The sequence below is a fragment of the Chiloscyllium punctatum genome, chromosome 39 (assembly GCF_047496795.1).
Source record: "Chiloscyllium punctatum isolate Juve2018m chromosome 39, sChiPun1.3, whole genome shotgun sequence".
NCBI lineage: Eukaryota > Metazoa > Chordata > Chondrichthyes > Orectolobiformes > Hemiscylliidae > Chiloscyllium > Chiloscyllium punctatum.
Window position 1 is genome coordinate 69,793,267 of NC_092777.1, and position 18,108 is coordinate 69,811,374.

Genomic DNA, 18,108 nt, shown 5'->3' on the forward strand with positions numbered 1-18,108 from the left:
GCTGTCAAGCAGAACAGTGGGTAAATAAAGCTCTTTAAATTGCATTGTCAAACAGTATGAGTAAGACCAAACCTAGAATTTGTGTTCAGTGTTTGGCTTCCTTGTCTGAGGAAGGATGTTCTCTATGGGAAAGATTTACCAGATAGATTCTCAGCTTGGCACGACTGACATTTGAAAGGAGACCAAATCATCCAGGATTACGTTTGCTGGAGTTTAAAATAATGGGAACTGTAGATCTCCTATAAAATCCTAATAGGGTAAGATGAGGGTCAGTGCAGGAAGGGTGTTCTTGGTGACTGGGGAGACCAAAACTAGGGGATCACAATTTAAACTTGCAGGTTATGCCATTTAAGATTGTGATGAGAAATTTCTCTACCCAGAGAATGATGAGCCTATGGAATTTTCTGCCACAGAAACTGGTTGAAGCCAGACATTGAATGTTTTAAAGGAGGCATTTGGCATATTCTTAGGACTAAAGGGAACAAAGGTATGGGACGAAAGCAGGAACAGGGCACTCAGTTGGATGATCAGTCATAATCCTGTTGAATGGTGGCAAAGGCTTGATGAGCCAATTGGCCTATTCCTCCTATTTTCTACATTTCAATATATTCACTGCACTTCTATTTTGGCTTTGTCCACATGCTGTCTTCACCTGAGGCATTATGGAAATCTACTTGGTTTTTGGGCAAGGCCAAATATAGAACATAGAACATAGAACAATCCAGCACAGAACAGGCCCTTCAACCCACGGTGTGCTAAACATTGATCCTCATGTAAGGGAAACCGAATGTACAAGCCCTCAAATTTCTGTGACCATGTGCATGTCCAGCAGTCACTTAAATATCCCCAATGACCTCGCTTCCACAACTGCTGTTGGCAACGCATTCCATGCACTCTCAACTCTCTGTGTAAAGAACCCGCCTCTGACATCCTCTCTATACTTTTCGCCAAACAGCTTAAAACTATGACCCCTCGTTAATAATTTCTGCCCTGGGAATAAGTCTCTGGCTATCAACTTTCTCTATGCCTCTCATTACCTTGTATACCTCAATTAGGTCCCCTCTCTTCCTTCTTTTCTCCAATGAAAAAAGTCCGAGCTCAGTCAACCTCTCTTCATAAGATAAGCCCTCCAGTCCAGGCAGCATCCTGGTAAACCTTCTCCAAAGCATCCACATCTTTCCTATAATAGGGCGACCAGAACTGGACACAGTATTCCAAGTGCGGTCTAACCAAAGTTTTACAGAGCTGCAACAAGATCTCACGACTCCTAAACTCAATCCCCCTGTTAATGAAAGCCAAAACACCATATGCTTTCTTAACGATCCTGTCCACTTGGGTGGCCATTTTAAGGGATCTATGTACCTGCACACCAAGATCCCGCTGTTCCTCCACACTGCCAAGAATCCTGTCTTTAATCCTGTACTCAACTTTCAAGTTCGACCTTCCAAAATGCATCGCTTCGCATTTATCCAGGTTGAACTCCATCTGCCACCACTCAGCCCACCTCTGCGTCCTGTCGATGTCACGCTGCAGCCTACAACAGCCGTCTATACTGTCAAAGACACCTCCAACCTTTGTGTCATCTGCAAACTTGCTAACCCATCCTTCAATCTCCTCATCCAAGTTGTTAATAAAAATTACAAAGAGTAGAGGCCCAAGGATAGATCCCTGTGGAACACCACTCACCACTGACTTCCAGGCAGAATATTTTCCTTCCATTACCACTTGCTGTCTTTTACAGCCAATTCTGTATCCAGACAGCTAAATTTCCCTTTATCCCATTCCTCCTGACCTTCTGAATGAGCCTACCATGGGGAACCTTATCAAGTGCCTTACTGAAGTCCACATACACCACATCCACCGCTCAACCCTCATCAACTTGTCTAGTAACATTCTCAAAGAACTCAATAAGGTTTGTGAGGCATGATCTGCCCCTCTCAAAGCTGTGCTGACTGCATTTAATCAAGCCATGCTCTTCCAGATGGTCATAAATCCTATCCCTCAGAATCCTTTCGAACACCTTGCAGACGACAGACGTGAGACTGACTGGTCTGTAATTGCCGGGGATTTCCCTATTTTCTTTCTTGAAGAGAGGAATTACATTTGCCTCCCTCCAGTCCTCAGGTACGACTCCAATGGAGAGCGAGGATGCAAAGATCTTCGCAAGTGGCGAAGCAATTGCATTTCTCATTTCCCAAAGCAGCCGAGGACAAATCTGGTCTGGGCCTGGCAACTTGTCAATCTTAATGTTTGTCAAAATTTTCAGCACATCAGCTTCCTCCATCTCTATCCGTTCCAGCATGCACACCTGCTCCTCAATGGTTTCATTCACTACAAGGTCCTTTTCTTTCGTAAAAGAAGAAGCAACAAACTCATTTAGGGCTTCACCTACCACCTCGGACTCTATACACCAGTTGCCTATGATATCCCTGATCGGCCCTACTCTTTCTTTGATCATTCTCTTATTCCTCTCATACATGTAAAATGCCTTTGGATTCTCCCTCATCCTTCCTGCCAAGCCTTTTTCGTGCTCCCTCCTGGTTCTCCTCAGACCATTTTTGAGCTCCTTCCTCACCTGCCTGTAATCCTCTAGAGCTGAGCAAGACCCTTGCTTCCTCCACCTTGCATAAGCTGCCTTCTTTCTTTTGACGAGATGCTCCTCCGCTCTCGTCATCCAAGGTTCCTTTACCTTACCCCCTTCTTGCCTGTCTCGGAGGAACACACTTATGCATCACTCGCAACAACTGTTCCTTAAACAGTCTCCACGTGTCTATAGTGCCCTTTCCATGGAAAAATTGCTCCCAGTCCATGCTTCCCAACTCGCATCGGATAGTATCATAGTTTCCTTTTCCCCAATTAAATATCCTCCCATTGTGCCTGCTTCTCTCCTTCTCCATAGTTATGTAGAATGTGAGGCAGTTGTGGTCACTATCACCAAAATGCTCTCCCATCGCAAGATCTGACACCTGCCCTGGCTCATTGCCGAGCACCAAATCCAAAATGGCCTCTCCCCTTGTCGGCCTGTCACCGTACTGAGTTAGGAAACCCTCCTGAACACACCTTACAAAAACAACTCCTTCCAAACCATTCGCTCGAAAGATGTTCCAATCAATATTGGGAAAGTTAAAGTCACCTATTACAACAACCCTACATTCACACTTTTTTTCAAAGTCTGTCGACCTATGCTTTCTTCAATCTCCCTGCTGCTATTGGGGGGCCTATAGTAAACCCCTAATGAAGTGACTGCTCCCTTACTGTTCCTAATTTCCGCCCAAACTGCCTCAGTAGGCAGACCCTCCTCGACAATGGTAACTTCTATAGCTGTGATACCCTCTCTGATTAGCAGAGCTACACCCCCTCCTCTTTTTTTTTTGTTTTCCCTCCCTATTCTTTTTTAAATGTTCTAAACCCTGGAACATCTAGCAACCATTCCTGCCCCTGAGAAACCCACATCTGTTATGGCCACAACATCATAGCATCAGGTATTGATCCATGCTCTAAGCACATCACTTTTATTCCTGATACTCCTAGCATTAAAGCAAACACACTTTAACCAATCCCTTGGTTCTTTCCCAGGAAGTTCCTTCCCACTGGCTGCGCTATCTCTTGTTATTGCCTCGTCTCCATCAACTCTCACCACCAGTATATAGCTCAGGTTCGCACCCCCCCCCCCCCCCCCCGCCCCGCCATACTAGTTTAAGCCCTCCGGAACCACTCGAGCAAACTTTCCACCCAGGACATTGGTTCCCTTCCAGTTCAGGTGCAACTCGTCTTTCATGTACAGGTCCCACCTTTCCCAGAAGGCATTCCAATTATCTACATATCTGAAGCCCTCCCTCATACACCAGTTGCACAGCCATGTGTTCAGCTGCGCCAGCTCCCTGTTCCTCGCCTCGTTATTTTGTGGCACCGGGAGTAAACCCAAGAACACTTCAAGTTGGTCAGTTATCTTGAGGCTTGAAATTTATGCATTGATTGGACCAAGTGATAATGTTGAACTGAAGATAAAACTGACCTGAGACTGCCCAACAGTGTGCATTAATGTATAGTAGCACCTTCTGTGTCAGTAACACATCATCCTTCCAACAAGGATTAGTCGTGGAATATCATTTATTGATGTTTGCTGCTGGTAAGTTTTGAGACTGCTGTGGAGCAGTCTGGAAGAACTACAAGCCAAGAGTGAGATTAAGGGAATGGTACTTTTTTTCTGAGACAAACTTTACTTAAAACTGCAGATGCTGGGACGCGAGGAAGATATTAGTGTTTATGACATTGCTGATCATCCGGATTTCCATTTCCGCATCACTGATATCGTCATCCGCATTGGGAATGTGGAGGAAGGGCGAACATTGCTGAATGACAATGAGGTATTCCCTCTTCCTCTTCTGCTGCTGCAATGTTATGAGTCCAATTTTTGGTGTATTTTTAAAATTGATTTCCTATTTTCAAAATAATTGAGTGCAATTCCTCAAAAGTGGTGAAGTTGTGAATCATATGGAGAGTGGTGGTGGAGGTTTGCTGTTTGGACTGGAGGCCTGTGACCAGCAGTGTGCCACAAGGGTCAGTGCTGGATCCACTGCTTTTTTGTCTTTTATAGAAATGATTTGGATGTGAATATAGGAGGTATGCTTAAGTTTGCAGGTTACACCAAAATTGGATGTGTAATGGACAGCCAATAAGGTTACCTCCGTACAATGGGACCTTGATCAGATGGGGTGATGGGCTGAGGAGTGTCAGATAGCATTTAAGTTAGATAAATGTGAAGTGCTGCGTTTTGGAAAGGCAAATCAGGGCAAGACTTATACACTTAATGGTAAGGTCCTGGGGAGTGTTGCTGAACAAAGAGACCTTGGAGTGCAGATACATAGCTGCTTGAAGGTGGATTCCCAGGGAGACAAGATTGTGAAGATGACGTTTGGTACACTTGCGTTTATTGGTCAAAGCACCGAGTATAGGAGTTGAGAGGTCATGTTGTGGCTATACAGCACATTGATTAGGCCACTATTAGAATACTGTGTGCAATTTTGGTATCCCTGCAATAGGGAGGATGTTGTGAAACTTGAAAGGGTTCAGAAAGGATTTAAAAGGATATTGCTGGGTTTGGAGGGTTTGAGCTATAGGGAGAGGCTGAACAGGCGTGGGCTGTTTTCCCTGGAACGTTGGCTGCTGAAGGATGACGTTAGAGGTTTGTAATATCACAAGGGGCATGGATACAGTGAGCAGGCTAGGCCTTTTTCTCAGGGTAGCAAGAATCCGAAACCAAAGGGCATAGTTTTAAAGTCAGAGGGGAAAGATTTAAAAGAGATCTAAAGGGGCAACTTTTTCATCCAGAGGGTGGTACGTGTATGGAATGAGCTGCCAGAGGAAGTGGTGGAGGCTGATAAAATTACGGTATTTAAAAGGCATCTGGATGGGTGGGTGAATAGGAAGAGTTTTGAGGGATATGGGCCAAATGCTGGCAAATGGGACTAGAGTAATTTAGGATAACTGGTCAGTGTAGACAAATTAGACTGAAGGGTGTGTTTCAATGCTGGATATCTGACTGTTTGTTTGTTGGTTTGTTTGTTTTGCTAGAACACTTTATCACTATGTGAATAGTATTCCTGTTATAATTGAGGTTCCATTGTATTGATCCCACTGTTAATGTTCATATATTAACTAAATCACTTTGCCCTTTATCCTCTAACGTCATCCTTCAGCAGCCAACGTTCCAGGGAAAACAGCCCACGCCTGTTCAGCCTCTCTCTAGCTCAAACCCTCCAAACCCAGCAATATCCTTTTAAATCCTTTCTGAACCCTTTCAAGTTTCACAACATCCTCCCTATTGCAGGGATACCAAAATTGCACACAGTATTCTAATAGTGGCCTAATCAATGTGCTGTATAGCCACAACATGACCTCTCAACTCCTATACTCGGTGCTTTGACCAATAAAGGCGTGTACCAAACGCCATCTCCTGATTTTTTTTTTTTTTTGTTTTGCTTCATGTGTTTACCTTTTCATTGAAAGGTGTTTTTAAAAAAAAATACTATTCCCATCAGACTGTGCATTTCAAATCCTAACCACTTGTTGCATAAGGTTTTTCCTCTGGCTCTTTTGCCAATCGTCTTGGTTACTTTTCTATTTATTCAGGGTTGGTTTGATTTTTGGAATCCTCTCTACTCTTGAAGCTGTGGGTACTCAGTCACTAAATCTCTTCAAAAATCTCATCGAATTTGGAACTCTAATGGAATCAAAGGATGAGGATTGAGAGCTAAAAAGGAGTAAATATGAAGGAGCAATTGTGAACTTAAATGATAATGTTCATTCCTTCCCCTTATATTTTTCGAGCTATTTTTTAACCCTTCAGCCAGAAGGAATATTACGGCAAATAACTTTCTGACTCCCTAAAGCCTTTCCACCATTTCTAAGGCACACGTCAGGAGTGTGATGGAATGCTCCTCTCATCCCCTGAATGAGTGCAGCTCCAGCAACACAAAAAACTTGACACCATCCAGAACATAGCAGTCCATTTGATTGACACCGCATCCACTCCTTCCAGCACCGATGCTCAGTAGCAGCAGAGTGTACAATCTATAAGACATACTGCTGAAATTCACCAAAGATCCTTCGACAACACCTTCCAAACCTATGAGCACTTCCATCTAGAAGGACAAGCAAATACATGGAAACACCACCTGAGAGTTCCCCTTCAAGTCAGTCCTGATTTGGAAGCATATCTCATTCCTTCATTGTCACTGGGTCAAAATCCTGGAGTTCCCTCCATGAGAACATTGTGGATCAACCTAAAGCATGTTGACTGCAACAACTCAAAAGTACATTGCCCCATCCCTAGTTGCTTTTGGTAATTAATGCTGGCCAACCAACAACATCATTTCCCAACAGTGAATAAAAACAGTTTTGTCTTTTGACTGTTTTTGTGCCAAATATAAAACCAAACCTGAAATTAGCAGCACATAGTCATTAGAACACAGACACCGATCCCTCAGCCCAATTTGTCCATGCCGATCAGATATTCTAACCTAATCTAGTCCTATTTGCCAGCACTTAGCCCATATCCCTCTAAATCCTTACTATTCATATACCCATCCAGTTGCCTTTTAAATGTTGTAATTGTACCACCCTCCTCCTCTTCCCTGGCAGCTCATTCCATACTCGCACCACCCTCTGCGTGAAAACGTTGCCCTTTAGGTCCCTTTTAAATCTTTTCCCTCTCACCCAAAACCAATGTCCTGTACCCCAGGGAAAAGGCCTTGTCTATTTACCCTATCCATGTCCTTCATGATTTTTATAAACCTCCATAAGGTCAACCCTCAGCCTCTGATGCTCCAGGGAAAACAGCCCCAGCCTATTCAACCTCTCCCTATAGCTTAAACCCTCCAATCCCAGCAACATCCTTTTAAATCTTTTCTGAACCCTTGTCAAGTTTCGGAATATTCTTCCACGAGGAAGGAGACCAGAATTATTCGAAAAGTGGCCTAACCAACATCCTGTACAGCCTCAACATGACCTCCTAACTCTGATACTCAATACTCTGACCAATAAAGGAAAGCATATGGGTCCACTGCTGTTTGTCATTTTTATAAATAACCTGGATGAGGGTTAGAAGGGTGGGTTAGTAAATTTGCGGATGACACGAAGGTCGGTGGAGTTGTGGATAATGATGAAGGATATAGTAGGTTGCAGAGGGACATAGATAGGATGCAGAGCTGGGCTGAGAGGTGGCAAATGGAGTTTAGTGTGGACAAGTGTGAGGTGATATATTTTGGATGGAGTAATCTGAATGCAAAGTACTGGGCTAATGGTAAGATTCTTGGGAGTGCAAATGAGCAGAGAGATCTCGGTGTCCATGTACACAGATCCCTGAAAGTTGCCACCCAGATTGACAGGGTTGTTAAGAAGGCATACAGTGTTTTGGCCTTTATTAATAGAGGGCTTGAGTTCCAGAACCAGGAGGTTATGCTGCAGCTGTACAAAGCTCTGGTACGGCCACACTTGGAGTATTGTGTACAGTTCTGGTCACTGCATTATAAGAAGGATGTGGAAGCTTTGGAAAGGGTGTAGAGGAGAATTACTAGGATGTTGCCTGGTATGGAAGGAATGTCTTACGAGGAAAGGCTGAGGGCTTTGAGGCTGTTCTCGTTAGAGAGAAGGAGGTTGAGAGGTGACTTAATAGAGACGTACAAGGTAATCAGAGGGTTAGATAGGATGGAGAGGGAGAGCCTTTTTCCAAGTATGGGTACAGCAAACACGAGGGGACACAACTTTAAAATGAGGGGAGATAGGTATAAGACAGATGTCGGAGGTAGTTTCTTTACTCAGAGTAGTAAGGATATGGAATGCTGTGCCTGCAACAGTAGTAGATTCGCCAAGTTTAAGTGCATTTAAGTCGTCATTGGACAGGCATATGGATGTACATGGAATAGTGTAGGTGGGATGGGCTTCAGATTAGTATGACAGGGCGGCGCAACATTGAGGGCCAAAGGGCCTGTACTGCGCTGTAATGTTCTATGTTCTATACCAAATGCCTGCGACTCTACTTTCAAGGAGCTATGAACCTGCACTCCAAGGTCTTTGTTTAGCAACACTCCCTGGGACCTTACCATTAAGTGTATAAGTCCACTTGGTTACAGGTTGCCATCTTGAAAATGTCCTGTTTATCCTAACCCTGCATTCTATTTGTTGGCCATTTTTCTATCCAGGTGAATACATTATCTCTAACACCATAGGCTCTTGTTTGATTAAATAGCCTAATGTGTTGTACCACCTTGTGTGTCTTTTAGGAAATCTAAATTATAGTAAATCATTTGGATTTCTATCAGTGCACCATGGCACAAGTGTAGACCATTTACACAATGCACTTTTCAACGCCATAACCCCTATCAACTAGAAGAACAAAGGTACAGACACATTGAATCATAGAGATCTACAGCGTTGAAAAAGGTCCTCCATTGTGTCCACACTAGTTAAAAACAACCACCTAACTATTCTAATCTCACTTCCCAAATACTTGGCCTGTAACCTTTTTATGCCTTGGCATTGCAGATGCACATCTAAATACTACTCCAATGTTATGAGGGTTTCTGCCTCTATTATCCATACAGACAGAGTTCCAGACTTCCACCACCCCTGGGTGCAAAAGGTTTTCCTCACATTACCTTTGAACCTTCTGATTTGATTTATTATTGTCACATGTACCTAGATACAATGAAAAGTTTTTTGTTTTGGGTGCAGTACAAGCAGATCATACAATACAGTGCATGGGGTAATAGAGCATGGAATAAAATGTTAAGGCTACAGCGAAGGTCCACAAAGCAAGATCAACATTCTGCCCGGTTCCCTTAAATCTATGCCCCTGGTCATCGATCCCTCTATCGAGAGAAAAGCTTCTTCCTGTCCACTCTGACTATACCCTTCATAATTTTATACATCGAATAGTGCAAAGGAGATTGAGGAAGGACAAAGGAAAGCAACTTCAGTTTGCCCAATCTTTCTTCTTAACTGAAGTTGATTTCTTGTTCCCTCCTTGATTGGTTGTCCTCCCGTCCTCTAACCTCTTGTGGCTAGACAGGAATGTGAACATATTTGCAAGCACCCCTGTTATTTCCTCCCTTGCCTCTCTGGGATACATTTCACCCAGCTCTGGGGATTTATCTACAACTTAAGCCTGAAAGACCACTCAGAACTTCCTCTCAGTCTGTACTAATTTCTTTCATTATATCACCAGCCCATCTTTAATTTCTATTTTTGCATCGTCCCTTCTAAGAGTGAATACTGACACAACGTATTTATTTAGAGCCCTACCTTTATCATCTGGGCTGCATGCATAAATTATTGCTGCAGTTCTTAATGGGTCCTACTCTTTCCCTCATTTATCCTTTTGTCTTTAATGTACAGGATGTAGGTTTGCTTGCTGAGCTGAAAGATTAATTTTCGGACATTTTGTCACCATACTAGGTAACATCTTCAGTGGGCCTCCGGACGAAGCACTGCTGGTGTTTCCTGTTTTCTATTTACATGTTTGGGTTTTCTTGGGTTGGTGATGCCATTTCCTGTGGTGATCCTGTATCTTGCTTAATGTATTTGTAAGCCAATTTGGGATATTCCTATATTTTACCTGCTAGTATCCTTTCACATTCCCTTTCAGCTCTCTTGATCTCCTTTTCAAGTTTCATCTTGCACCTTTTATGCTCCTACAGGGCTTCTGCTATATTGAGCTTTCATTATCTGCCATAAACCTCCCTTTCAGTCTTGATCCAATGCTATATATTCTTCAGTATCCAGGGTTCACGTGATGTTTCTTTATTGGAACATACTGATCTTGTACACTCCATATTTCGAGTGCATCCCACTGTTCTGAGAGATTTGCCTGAAGGTATCTGTTTACAGTCCAGTCTGCCAAATCATATCTGATGTTAACAAAAATCAGCCTTTCCCCAGGTGAGAACTTTGATTTCAGGCCCATTGTTGTCCTTTTCTATAACAATCTTGAATTTGAGTTTGCAATTACTGTATGCAAGATGCTCTTGCACTGATACTTCACTTGCTAAGCTTCATTACTACTTGTTCAGCATTCATCAGTAAAGTAATGGAAGGTCTGATCATCAGTGCTGTTTAGTAGCCCCTGCACAGCAATAACCTGTTCAGTGGTGCCCAGTTTGGGTTCCGCTAGGGTCACTCAGCTCCTGACCTCCATTACAGCCTTGGTTTAAGCGTGGACAAAAGAATTCCAAGGGTGAGGGGAGAATGGCAGCCCTTGATACCAAGGCTATGTTTGACAGTATTACATCATTGGAGCCCTTGCAAAACTGCAATCAATGAGTATCGGGGTAAACTTTCCACTGGTTCGAGTTCAACCTGGCACACAGGCAGATGGCTGTGGTTGTTGGACATCAGTCACCTCAGCTCCAGCACATCTCCGGGTAGTGTCCTCGGCCCAACCACCTTCACCCACATAATCAATGGCCTTCCCTCACATCATAAGGTCAGAAGCAGAGATTTGCCATCATCGGGAAACTTTGTTCAGCACCGTTCGTGACTCCTCATACTGAAGCAATCCACGTTCAAATGCAACAATATTGGGCAATATCCAGGCTTGGGCTGACAAGTGGAAGAGTGTGATGCTGGAAAAGCAGCATCCGAGGAGCAAGAGAGTCAACGTTTTGGGCAAAAGCCCTTCTTGATAGCCCTTACTTGCAACTCTAGCTTTGAAACACTATTCTCCAGTAGCTGCAGCTGGATACAATTCCTATGCATGTGTTCGACAGGGACAACTGAAGCTTCCAAGACTTGCCACATAGCATAGGTATATATCACTATATGTGAGCTTTCCTGCCATGATTTCTTTAATCTCCTTAGTAATGCTCTTTTAAAAAAAAAAATTAGTTCATAAGCATATTCAACCACCTCCCTCATGCTACGTGTACTTCCCTTACCCTATTTAGCTTTCTTATATTCATTTTTAGATCATGAACTAGTTGACACGCACATTTCCTGTGATGTCTGTGTTTGATTTGATCTTCCACTCAGACTCTGAAGCAGCAGTTGTTAACCTAGAACTGCCTTTTCTCTGCTCAGTTGAACCTGAAGAATATAGAGATACAAACTAATAAACTATGGAAAAGACCTGCAAACTTTAAGCAAAGAAGTCACCATCTCCCCCTATGTACTGAATTCCCACGGTGCAGTACATTTCCAGTAGCACACAGACTTACTTGAGCTGTACTTCACTGTGCATGAGAAGACCGTCAGGCAGCAACCACATTAACAGGATTTAAAATCACCTGCTATTGGCACTCCACAGTATTGCCATTGCTCTATCCCACACTGATAATTTGGGGGAGGCGAGGAGTAGAAAACTGCACTAGAGGCCAGGCAACTTTCAAATCACTGAGACAATGAGGTCCTTGCAGTTAAACGTGGAATATCTAGCTGAATGTTGCATATTAGAAAAATGTGGTCGAAGCTTCTATTGTATGTTTTCCTGTCAATGAATAAATTTTTAATCTACATTGCAAAAAATAGGCTAGTAACTGGTTAAAATCTTTCAGTTTTGGGCATTTGCAATGAAAGCACACTCGCTGTGAACTCACCAGTCTGTAGAAGTGGTGACTTTTTTTCTAGTGTAATTTATTTTGGGAAGAAATTTTTTTTTTTTTTTTGTTCATTTGTGCGATGTGGGTGTCATTGACTGGCCAGCATTCATTGTCCATCCATCGTCGCCTTTGAGAAGGTGGTGGTGAACTGCCTTAGCTGAATCATTGCTGAGTGAATAGTCAGGTGAGATACATCTGAGTTTGTACCCTTTCGTTATGAAGGTAATAGTGTTTCAGACTAATTCTTGTTTATGATGGTTTCATGAACTTGACCAACCCTAACTAGGTGATCACAGAGGCCATTGTAGATCAATATTTGTCCTTTTATTAAACCAGTTTTTAGTCCATAGAAGTTTTTTCCGTGTCAAAATCAAATGATGGAAGGCAGATTTCAATAGTCCATATTTATCATTGTCCTAATACTGAAAATCAAAAGCTTTACCCCTGAAAATGGAGAAGTTGCACTTGAGTACCTATTGAAAACTTAAACAATTGCGCCCCTTTTATTGTATCGAAGAAATAAAAACAAGCTGTCAGCTGAACAGAGTACGATGGTTTGGCTGATCTTGGGAAACCAAAGGGCAATCCACTGTTGCCTCTGTTTGGACAGCAGTCTTTAGCACTTGATTTGCAAAGAGGATTTGTATGTTTTGGACTGAACAATTCTCTCTTTTTAGGAGCCTTCTGTCGGTCAGGTGTCGCGTGTTGATATTAGTGGGAAGGTTGAAGTGGTCTGGGCGGATAACTCCAAATCCAGCATACTGCCTCAGGTAAGAGATTGCCCAGAACCAAAGGGATTGTTATCAGGTAGGGAGGACTATCCATATTCATTCTAATTTGACTCATTCTCTGCCAGCTTGAGAATGTGGTACATATTTTTGATAACTAAGTATTTGAGGGAAAACAATAGTAAACTTCCATAGCATTACTTTGGAATAGATTGGGGTCATTCAGCCTGTCAAGTGCATGCCAGCTGTCGAGCAATCAAATCAGTCGATTCCCTTGCTTTATATCTCTATAACCTTTCAAGTTTATTTTCTACAAGTGCCCATCCAGTTTCTTTTTGAAATTGTTGATTTGTCTTTGCTTCACCTACATTTTGTAGGCAGTAAGTTTGTGGTCATTGCCAGCTGCTCTGTATAGTATGTGTATTGGCCCAAGTGTTTGATTCTGTACCAGAGTTATACTTTCAGCTGAATCTGATTGATGTACATTGAGCTTCATACCCTCAATATAACAATCATAAACTTACCTCACAGAAGGCCATTTAGCCTGTTAAGTGTATTAAGGGGCTGCCCTACCTCTCACACCACCTCCCTGTTTGTCTTTAATCTGTATCTTCACCTTCAAGGACTTGGATTCAAAGAGAGGTACAACATGGAAACAGACCTTTTGATCCAACTCGTCCATGCTGACCAGATATCCTAAATTAATCCAGTCCCATTTGGCCCATATCCTTCTACATCCTTCCTATTCAGGTACCCTTCCAGATGTTTTTTAAATGCTGTAATTGTACCAGCCTCTGGCAGCTCATTGCATACACTCACCACCATCTCTGTGAACATGCTGCTACTTGGGTACCTTTTTCAATCCTTCCTCTGTCAGTTTAAACCATGCCCCCTAGTTTTGAACTTGTCTGTTCTGGGGAAAAGACCTTGGCTATTCACCCGATCCATGCCTCATGATTTTATAAACCTCTATAAGGTCACCCCTAAGCTTCTGATCCTTCAGGGAAAATAGCCCCAACCTTTTCAGCCTCTCCCTATAGCTCAAACTCTCAACTTGGCAATATCCTTGTTAATCTTTGCTGAATCCTTTCAAGTTTCAGAATGTCCTTCCTATAGCAGGGACACCAGAACTGTGCGCTATATTCCAAAAGTGGCCTAACCAATGTCCTGTGTAGCTGCAACATGACCTCGCAACTCCTGTACTGAATGTGCTGACCAAGAAAGGAAAGCATACGAAACGCCACCTTCATTATCCAGTCTACCTGGGAATTCACTTTCAAGGAACTATGAGCCTGCAGTCCAAGGTCTGTTTGTTCAGCAACACTCTCCAGGACCTTACCATTGAGTATATAAGTCCTACCCTGATTTGCCTTTCCAAAATGTAGCACCTCACATTTATCTAAATTAAATTCCATCTGCCATTTAGTCATAGAGATGTACAGCATGAAACAGACCCTTCGGTCCAACCTGTCCATGCCGACCAGATATCCCAACCCAATCAATTCCCACCTACCAGCACCCGGCCCATATCCCTCAAACCCTTCCTATTCATATATCCATCCAAATGCCTCTTAAATGTTGCAATTGTACCAGCCTCCACCACTTCCTCTGGCAGCTCATTCCATACATGTACCACCCTCTGCGTGAAAAAGTTGCCCCTTAGGTCTCTTATATCTTTCCCCTCTCACCCCAAACCTATGCCTGCTAGTTCTGGACTCCCCGACCCCAGGGAAAAGACTTTGCCTATTTACCCTATCCATACCCCTCATAATTTTGTAAGCCTCTAAGGTTCTTGGCACATCTGATTAAGATCCTGTTGTAATCTGAGGTAACCTTTGCTGCCCACTACACCTCCAATTTTGGTGTCATCTGCTAACTTACTAACTGTACCTCCTATGTTCACATCCAGATTATTTATATAAATGACGAAAAGCTGTGGATCCAGCACCAATCCTTGTGGCGCACCAGTGGTCACAGGCCTTCAGTCTGAAAAACAACCCTCCACCACTACCCTCTCTCTTCTACCTTCGAGTCAGTTCTGTGTTCCACGCAATCTAACCTTCTAACCAGTCTACCATGAGGAACATTACGGAAGAACATAGATCGTGTCCATCCTCTTGGTTATCAATCCTCTTGGTTACTTCAAAAAACTAAATCAAATTCGTGAGACATGATTTCCCGTGCACAAAGCCATGTTAGCTATCTCTAATCAGTCCTTGTTTTCCAATTATATGTAAATTCTGTCCCTCAGGATCCCCTCCAACAACTTGCCCACCACTGATGTCAGGCTCACTGCTCTATAGTTCCCTGGCTTGTCCTTACCACTCTTCTTAAATAGTGCCACCACGTGAGCCAACCTCCAGTCTTCCAGTACCTCATCAGTGATAGGGAAGACAATGGCCTAGTGGTATTATCGTTGGATTGTTAATCCAGAGACCCAGGTAATGTTCTGGCGACCAAGGTTCAAATCCTGCCATGACAGATACTGGATTTGAGTTCAATAGAAAAAAAATCTGGAAATAAGAGTCTAATGATAACCATGAATACTTTGCCAATTGTTGGGAAAAAAACCCATGTGGCCAATTAATGTCTTTTAGGGAAGGAAACTGCCATCCTTGCCTGGTCTGGCCAACACGTGACTCAAGACCCACAGCAATGTGGTTGACTCTTAGCTGCCCTCTGAGTAATTAGGATTATGGTAGCATTTATTGCCCAACTAACAATGCTTCCATCCCTGGAATGAATTTTTAAAAAACTCCATGGACCTAGTAATCGCTTCCCTAGCTTCCGACATGTTCTGTGATTCAGGTCCTGGGGATTTTTCCACCTTTATGCATTTTAAGACACCCAGCACTACCTCCATTTGTAATCTGCTGTCCTCTGTTGGCTTTTAAAAGCTTCCCAATCCTCTGACTTCTCACTAATGTTTACTACGTGAACAAATAACAAAAAAGTATTTCCTTGTTCTTCCTCTTTATCACTTCCAAATCTCCCCTCACATCGCACTATTTGGTTTAAAGCCCTCTCCGTAACCATAGTTACACTATTCATCATACACTGGTCTTGAGATGGGCTTTCACCTGAGCCTCTCTAACAGTACTGCTGCCTATTTCATCCTCATAAGTGCTCGTGCTCTGTGAATTGAAACACATTTCTTTCTCTTTCCAAGCTTTTGAGTCATGCATTTGATTCTGACTTTTTTTTAAATCCAATGCTTAAGTTGGTCATGGTTAAGTTATAACCCAGGTGGTGAGACCAAATGACCTTTTGATGTTTTACTTTCTAACGTCAATATCAGTATCTAACTTGTGAAATGTTAACAACTCAACTTTAAGTTTGAGTAAACTTTACTTACTTTTTTGTTAGCATCTGTATAATGTTGAGTCTGACATTGAAGAATCTGACCTGGATTCTTTGGATGGCACCTCTACTGGAGCAACATCTGATGAGTGGGAAGATGACAGTGATAGTTGGGAAACAGATGATGGTGTGACTGAAGATGAAATTGTAAAGGGAAGTGAAGCGCTTGAAGTTGGAATAGAGGTTACAGCACAATCGGAAGAGAGTAAGACTGAATCAGAGCAGGCTCAGGTTGCTGGAGCAACTTCAAGTAGCACAAATCTTGAGAAAGTTGCAAAGGATGGTTCTCCCAAAGGTTTTCATGAGATAAAAGAAGCAATCAAGATTTTGGAAAGTCTAAAGAATATGACAGTAGAACAGCTGATGACCGGCTCTGCTACTTCCCCGACAGTAGAGCCAGAAAAGCAAACGAAAGATAAGAAGTTCAGAGATGATATCAAGAAACTGCAGGAAACTCTTCAGAAGACACTGGACAATGTGGCCATTGTGGAGGAAGAGAAGATGGAGGCTGTTGTGGAAACTGAGAATAAAGAAGAAAAGCTTGAGGTGCAGACTCCTATCAAATCAGAGTGGTCCAGTGATACGCCTGTACTTTGTCAACAGAGCAGTAAGCCTGGTGTGACTTTCACGAGTGCAAAAGGAGAAGTCTTCTCAGTGCTGGAGTCAGTGCCTGGTAAGACTCAGTCTATACAAAAGTTGTACCTGTTTTTTTTAATTTGTTTTCCCTTTCTCGAAATGCATGACAAATTGTAAAGTAGGAACTTCAGGCAATGCATAAAAGTAGTGCTTTTGATGATGCTTTGTTCTCATCGTGGGAGCATTGGTTGTAATTAAGACAGGCTGACAAGGGAGGTGATGGTAGAATGGCAAAAGTGATTGGTCTCATAAGCCACAATGCTAGGTTACAGCACTGGGTCATAGATTCAAAACCGACCAATGTGATGGTGAAATTTGAAGTCAATAGAATTCTGGAATAAAAGGCGAGTCTAATGGTGAGCATGTAACCACTATTGTAAAAATCGAATTGATTCAGTGATGTCCTTTTGGAAAGGAAATCTGCCATCCTTACCTGATCTGTCCTACTTGTGACTACAGACCTACAACAGTGTGGCTGACTTCTGAGCTTTTGGAGCTGGACAATGAATGCTGGCGTAGCCAGAAACAGTCTTCTCATGCACACAAAGTAAATTAAGGATGCTGCTGTTTTCAGGCCAGGATCTTGGGGTCTTCTAGGCTGATAGCCTGTCCTTGTTTCCTCAACACCGCATGGTGGGAAGGAGAATTCTTGCATTTACATTGCAACATAAGATATTAGTGGGCTCATCTGACCACGACAGGCTGAGGGTATAGCCATAAAACATGAGTCAATTTGTTGAGTATCTTCAGGAATGAATTCTTGTCACCAAAAAGTGTAGTGGAAAGCACTGGCAACAAAAACTTCAAATACAAAAAGAACAATACAGCGCAGTATAGGCCCGTTGGCCCTCAATGTTGTGCAGACCTGTGGAACCGATCTGAAGCTCATCTATCCCACACATTCCATTTTCATCCATATGTTTATCCAATGACCATTTAAATGACCTTAAAGTTGGCGGGTCTACTACTGTTGCAGGCAGTGGGTTCCACACCCCCTACTACTCTGAGTAAAGAAACTACTATAGAACATAGATAGAACAGTACAGCACAGAACAGGCCCTTCAGCCCACGATGTTGTGCCGAACATTGATCCTCATGTAAGGTAAACCTAATGTACGAACCCTCAAATTTCTGTGACCATATGCATGTCCAGCAGTCACTTAAATATTCCCAATGACCTCGCTTCCACAACTGCTGCTGGCAACGCATTCCATGCTCTCACAACTCTGTGTAAAGAACCCACCTCTGACATCCCCTCTACTTTCCGCCAAACAGCTTAAAACTATGAC

The 18,108-nt window shown here is 42.9% G+C and overlaps 1 protein-coding gene across 1 annotated transcript in view; it reads left to right on the plus strand.

The window, feature by feature from the left end:
- Positions 1-18,108, plus strand: part of ube2o (ubiquitin conjugating enzyme E2 O) — a 162,238-nt gene that overhangs the window by 110,236 nt on the left and 33,894 nt on the right. The window contains exons 12-14 of the mRNA XM_072559038.1: positions 4,236-4,367; positions 12,773-12,865; positions 16,190-16,856. Of these exons, the coding sequence (XP_072415139.1) occupies positions 4,236-4,367; positions 12,773-12,865; positions 16,190-16,856 (892 nt within the window). The remainder of the gene's footprint in view (positions 1-4,235; positions 4,368-12,772; positions 12,866-16,189; positions 16,857-18,108) is intronic.